Source organism: Pinus tabuliformis, chromosome 1_1 (genome assembly GCF_031772625.1).
Source record: "Pinus tabuliformis cultivar Carrire ecotype Pingquan chromosome 1_1, CPIR1, whole genome shotgun sequence".
Lineage (NCBI taxonomy): Eukaryota > Viridiplantae > Streptophyta > Pinopsida > Pinales > Pinaceae > Pinus > Pinus tabuliformis.
This window is the reverse complement of record NC_142297.1, coordinates 157,895,426-157,902,689: the sequence shown is the minus strand read 5'-3', so window position 1 is coordinate 157,902,689 and position 7,264 is coordinate 157,895,426. Positions and strand designations below refer to the sequence as shown.

Below are 7,264 nucleotides of genomic sequence, written 5' to 3'. Positions count from 1 at the left end.
TCTAACTTCCTCAAATGATAGACATCCTATTGATGAATATTCGGGGTCTTGAAGCAGACCCAAAGTTTCTAGCCCTTAAGGATCTATTTCTCTCCACAAATTCCAAAATGCTCTTAATTCAAGAAACCATGCATGAGAGTCTTCAAACTATCTCATATTTTAGATGGATGCTTCCATCATGGGACATGGTTGCAATTAATGCCGTAGGTTTGTCCAGTGGTTTGGCTATTTTATGGGATCCAAAATGGATAAAGGCGTTTGCATTTCAATGTGTTGCTGGTATTCTCATTCTGGCCTATATTCGAGATTCTCTAGATCCAGTCCACATATTAAACATTTATGCTCCATGCAAAGATCATTATCCATTTTGGGAATATTTTCTATCATCGGAACTTCTTGATATTGATTCCTTATTAATTGGAGGTGATTTTAACTGTACTCTATGTAACGATGAGATATGGGGCAATGACAAGAAAAATGACTTGGTTGGCCGCTTGATTCAGGATGCCATCATACAAAATAACTTTGTAGATGTTCTGCCATCTTGCAGGGGCCCACCTGGGACAATGGGCGATCAAATGACTCATTTCTAGCTAAAAGGCTAGACAGATTCCTCTTACATGAAAAATTGATTGAAAGATTTGGTTCCCCTTCGGTGAAAATTATTCCTACATTTATATTAGATCACCGCCCCATTTCTATACATTGGAAATATATTGGGCGCAGATTCGGTTATCCGTTTAAATTTAACAGGACTTGGCTCACTGATGAGCAGTTCAACAAATTCATAATGGAATCTTGGCTCCCCCCATCTTGTCTGGCACAAGATCAAACTCGACCTTTTTTAGATCGACTGTCTTCTCTTCGAAGTAAGGTTAAAAGATGGCAACAGGAGAAAGCTGCCTCCAATAGAATGGCCCTGAAGGACATATGTAGGAATTTGGAATACTTATCCTCACACTTTAAACATCCCTACATGTCCTCTTGTATTCGGAAAAAAATATGGGACCTAGAGAAAAGAAAGCAAAAGATTCTAGCAATGGAAGAAGCTTCTTGGCGTCTTAAGAGTCGAGCCATATGGCTCAGAGAGGGGGACAAAAATACAAAGTTTTTCCATAGATTTGCAAATAAGCGGCAGGAGGTAAACACTATTTGGGAAATCAAGGATGAAGTTGGCAATGCATATTATTCCCAGGAGGCCATAGCGTGTGAAGCTGTGAAATATTTCAAAAATGCCTACAACAGAGACATTGCCAACGACATTGAGGATATTCTATGGGGTATCAAACCTTATCCTACTATGTTTGATGATAATCAAAACACTGCCCTATTTTCTGAAGTTTCTGAGGAAGAATTATTGGCGACAATGAAATCTTTTCAGAAAGACAAATGTCCGGGGCCGGACGGCTGGACTATTGATTTCTTTATCCATTTTTTCGACTTATTCAAGTCTGATATCCTAAAAATGGTCGAGGAATCAAGATTAAAAGGTTTCATCAGTCATTATATTTCCTCCACTTATATAGCATTGATTCCAAAGAAGAAACTCTCCACTTCTTTTTCAGAATATAGGCCAATTTCATTGTGCAACGTCCTGTATAAGATTATTTCAAAAATCATTGCTATTCGAATGAGGAATATCTTATCTCTTCATCTATCCCATGAACAACACAGTTTTCTAAAGGAAAGGAATATTTTGGACGCGGTGGCTCTCACTCAAGAATGTCTACATTCCATACACTGTAGGAAGTTAGAAGTTGCTTTATTAAAAATTGATCTTAAAAAGGCATACGATAGTGTGGACTGGGGTTTTATCCGCTGCCTTCTTGCAAGGATTGGTCTTGATAACAAATGCTCCAGATGGATTATGGTGTGTGTGGTTGATGTTAATTATGCAGTCCTTATTAATGGAATCCCTACTCCTTTTTTCAAAGTGGCCAGGGGATTAAGACAAGGCTGCTCCTTGTCTCCGCTCCTTTTCATCCTTGTAATGGACTCTCTGAGTCTTCATATCAAGAGGGTGATTCTTCAAAATAAATGCAAGCCCCTTCCCATCTGTAGGGGAATCTACATTTCCCATAATTTTTTTGTTGATGATATTTTATTAACAGCAGTTCTGTGTAGAGCAACCTGGATTTGTCTTCATGAAATCTTGGGGAGGTTTCAAATAGCAACCGGCATGTGTGTAAATGAAGGTAAATCATCATTTCATGTCGAAGATTTAAATGGGGAACTGATTATTTTCCTAACACAACTTTTCAATATTAAAGCAATTCCTCTTCGGAATGGGCTAAAATACTTGGGTTTCAAGTTGAAATCTGTTGGATATTGCGTGGCTGATTGGTCTTGGATTCCTGACCGTTTCTATAAGAAAATTGCAGCATGGGAGTATAAATGTTTATCCATAGGTGGCCACGCGATTTTGACTCAAGCTGTGCTTGTGCAAATAATGGTATATTGGGCACATCTTTTCTATATCCCTACTACCATCATTAACAGCCTAAACGGGATGACTACCAATTTCATATGGGGAAGACACAAAGAACAAAAAAAATATCATCTGTCAAAACTTTCTATGCTGGCTCGCCCAAAAAAAATGGGAGGATGGGGCATTTTGGACCTTAATATTTTTCAAAAGGTTCTACTATGTAAAACTATGTGGAAAGCAATTATGGGTATGTCTATTTGGAGCATGGCCATTCGTGCTAAGTACATGTACAATAAAGATATGTCTTACTGGGTTAGGGAAAATAGCATTGGATCCTATCTCAGCTCTGCAATATGGAGAGGCCTCAGGAAATTGGAGCCTTTTTTAAGACAAAATGTGATCTGGAAATTTCAAACTGGATCAAAAATTATTATCGGTTGGCATTAATTTGCTGGAGTGGCTGGAAAGATCCAAATATCCACACAATTATTAAGATCGTTACACAACAGGGGTATTTTTTTCTGGGTCAGTGCCATCTGAAAATGGGAAGAAGCAATTCCAATTTGGAAATATGCGACAGAATTGCACCTAAGTGATGATCTGGCAATGCAATGGAATTCTATCATAACTTCGTTGCGGGCTTATGGAATATATCGCTCTATTGATAAGGACTTCATCATTTGGAAGGGACATGGTGGCTCCTCGAATGTATATATCAAACATATTTATCAACAGCTTCTAATCTCAGAATCAGAACATACAGATAACACCTTTCCTACATCTTTTTGGAATACAAGTTTCCCCTTAAAGATCATAATATTTGCCTGGTTGGTGTTTCATAACAGGTATCTCACATGGGAAAACTTACAAAATCGAAATTGGTGCAGGCCTGCTATATGCCCCCTTTGTAGATCAAACTCTGAGAACAACTTACACCTATTTCTCCATTGTCCACAAGCTCAAATAATTTGGCGGAAGCTTGCTACACACTTTGGTTACATCCACAGCTCTTTCCCTTCCATACCTGAGGCTTTCAAAGGGTGGAGTATTATGAACAAAGAGTGGTGGCCCATCCCATTATTGGCTATTTGGGCCAGCTGGAAATGGCGAAATGGGATGATTTTCAATTCCAAAATTGAATCTCTTTCTTTTGTTTTTGAATCTATCCTTTGTCTATACAACGCACTCGGTTTACCAGGTCAAATCAGGGTCAGATATGGAAGAATTTTTTTTGACATGGGAGCCCACGACTATTCCACGCGCTTTTTTTGACGGAGCTGCACAGCATGGTTCGTGTGCATGTGGAGTATACATTATTCCAGAAGCTGGTCAAGCCTTTGAAATACATTGGAATGGTGGACCGGGGTCCAACAATAGAGCTGAGGTGATGGCCCTTGCTGGTCTTCTATCCCTTTATGTCTTTTTTGACTTTTTGAAACTACAAATTTTTGGAGATTCGAAAGTCATCATCGATCATGTTCAGTCAAAACACATTATAAAAAATATCAATCTTTCTGGATGGCTGAACATGATAGAAGCTTTATGGAGTAGCAGGAGGGACTACACAATTTCACATATTGACAGGGATAAAAACAAAAGGGCAGAGGCTTTATCCAAAATAGGCCTATCTTCTCCACAAGGTGTCTGGAGGATGCAGATCACGGTGGACAACATCACCTACGAGATCCAAGACTTTTGCTTACTGGGTACATAATTTTCTTTCTAATGATGAATATCTAGTATGTATCTTTTTCCCCCTATTTGCCTTTCCATTGTGAAGGAATTCTCATATTCTATGTCATAAGGAACAGTATCCTCACTATCCGTTTGTTTTCTTATATATATTTTCTCCATATGCTCTATATGTAGCTGAACAGGATATCTTTTCTATGTCATTTCCACTTTGTGTGGCTTTTAACCTCATATCTGCCATAGTTGCCGGTTTTTTTCTCATATATATGCATTTTGTTGTACAATCTTCTTTGATGAATATAATACAAATATATAGCTATTTTTCGTGCTGAAAAAAACTAATAATAATAGAAATGAAAGTTACTAAAGAACCCATAATAATACCTCAACGAATCACTTTACAAATAAATAAAAATTAAAAATTGAATTCGTAATGTTAAATTATGGATAAACGTCATAAATTTTTGGCAAAAAACAAACTAATAAGAGTGAAAAGCAAAAGTGAATAAGTTATACCATATTTATGAGAGATTCTTCAGTGTAAATCACATGAAATTTCATTTGTCAACGCGTTTCGATGAGTTATACTATGCCTACTGTAGGTATAATAATATATGATTATATTTGATTATTTATATTAAATAAAATCTGTTGGCACTGTTTTGCATTTTGCAAAAATGTTTAAATTGCATGATCATACATATTTATTTTAAAGTGGAATTATTTTATAAAATTAATAAATAATTAAATGAAATATTAATTGTGATATCTAATTATTATAATTAATTTTTATTTTTTTTAAACATGTGATAAATTATATTGATTTTAGTGGATGTTAATCATCATTATTTTTATTATATTTAAATATTATAATTTTTATTAAATTTTGATTTTAATATAAATATAGATACGTTGCAACCATAAAACTTAGAGCCATTATTAATGTATTCATCATGTAATATATAAAAATTAAAATTGATTAAAAAAACTAATAATCATTCCTCCAACCCATTTAAAATAAACCCATTTCGCTATTTTCTTGATTTTTTTTAACTACAAAGTTCCACATTTCTACATCCATTTTCAATATCCTCATTGCGTTAAAAATAATATATTTATACTTCAAATGAAAAGTACAATCAATGCATAAAGTATTTATTAATATTAATGGTCCGTTCATAACTTTCGTAAGAATAATGGAAAATAATGGAAATGACGTTGCTTGTGAAACTAACTAGTAAATTTATAATAAAAAAATGTCGACCAATAAGATCAACCATACTCACAATATTTAAAGAGATTCATGGTATAATTGGATTCCAAAAATGTTTCATAAAATATAAAAAATCAAATTCCTAACCTTTCAAATTTGAGAATTTTAAAATTTCAATTTTATATTGTTCAATATCTTTAAATTTATTAAGGAATTTAAACTTCTGTGATCCATAACATTGTTCAGAAATTCTTTGGCAAAATCACATAACCAATCTTTTGACAAAAGATTGGTTATGTGATTTTGCCGAAGAATTTCTGAACGATCTTTAAATTTATTTTAAAATATTAATTAAATAATTTTTTTTGTAAATAAGAGAGAGCCATATTATATTTTCAAAATCAAAGGATTACATAGAGAAGATGAGCCTGGTTGGCTAGACTAAAGGTATAACCACTAACACAATAACTTTTTTTTTTTATGGATTGTCTCTGTAATGATTTGAATTATTTTCCCTCGCAGCTTTAGAAATGTCAATATATACAAAAGAAGTGGCAAAACACCCCTCATGGGGCTGCCAGAACTTCTGTTATTCATTTGACCCTTAGAACTCTAAGAAAAAAGACACAAATGACAAACCCACTAGGCAAAGATCCAAAACTGGGTACTTACAAACCACATCATAGACTTACCAAACAGATTGGTTCTCATCCATAGTGATGGGCTTCTCTAGCATACCACCGGCATGAGCGCCATTGTTTGTCGGCTGGCTGGAAGAGGTGTCTCTAGGCTCCTTCTTGATTCTAGGTGTTGTCCCTTTCCAACCCTTAGTAGTTGCAACCCTGCACTTGAGCAGAGCAAAGTGTGGGGAGTCCCTGGTAACAAATCTCATACGGTGTATCATTTCGATATAAACCATGAATTTCTTGTTCAACTTTGTCTAGTTTGTCCTCCAGAGTCTTTTTGGCTTGGATATTCTCTCTCATCGCGAGACCCAAAATTTTCTTCATGTTCCAGGAAAGCTCGATGGTTCTGTTATACAGATTTTCTCGAGCTCTCGTCAGAATGAGATTGGAATGCACTCGAGCTAGGCATCAACATCTTCTGTGATGGCTTCTCATTTAATGTCCCTAGCTTGATTCTTCAGGTTAGTAATCCCGGGTCTCCTAAGGGACAAAATTGTGAAAATTCAAGGCGACTTGCTAAGCTATCGTTTCAACCCTAATTCTCAGCCTCATGTTGGATTGACGCCAATGATCCATGTTCTGGCCACTGCGTCAGCTAGTTCATGGGTCGGTGCAGGGGTGAGGAGTGCAGACCATATTTGTAGGCATGTTGTAAGGACAAAGATGCAGAGGGCTACTTCCAAGGGAGCGAGAAAAAAGGGGAGGAAATGAGAATGAGATAGGGGAAAAGGAATGGGGGAGGAGAGGGTGAGGCAGAGGGTATTCATAAGGGGTCCAAGAATTGAGGAGGCCGAGGAGAACGATGAGGGTAATAAAACCATGAAATCCTAAATGATTGACGAAATCAATTCCCATGGAGGAGCAAGGAACATTATTGATCACTGGGCTAAAAAGGTGAGGGTTGTAAACTGGAGGTATGTTTGAGATCTGAGGGACCTTCGAAAAATCATGGTGCATGATGCTCGGAGAGAAGCGTATTGCAAAAAATTAAAGGGCTTGTATGAGTTGTGCATAAGTACTCTGCGATCTAGTGAAAGGCTCATTAATGTTGCATCTTGTGTTGTCCTTTTGATTGATTGCCCTGCAATCATGGCAGATGAGACTTTCCCTTATATCCTTCCATGCAAGAGAGACTAACGTGTCCCTGCCAATTATCCCTTCATTATCTAGATGGTCTCCCACAACATTGTCCTTCCTTCGGACCGCCTGGAAGTGTACCCCTCCCAAATCATTGATGTGTTGCTG

General features: G+C 36.5%; 1 protein-coding gene across 1 annotated transcript; it reads left to right on the top strand.

Annotated features, from left to right (window-relative positions):
* The first annotated feature begins 3,644 nt into the window (after positions 1-3,644).
* On the top strand, positions 3,645-4,142 carry LOC149212076 (uncharacterized). Its single transcript, XM_089388549.1, has one exon. It carries the CDS (start codon positions 3,645-3,647, stop codon positions 4,140-4,142), a length of 498 nt encoding a protein of 165 aa, XP_089244675.1.
* The last annotated feature ends 3,122 nt before the right edge of the window (positions 4,143-7,264 follow it).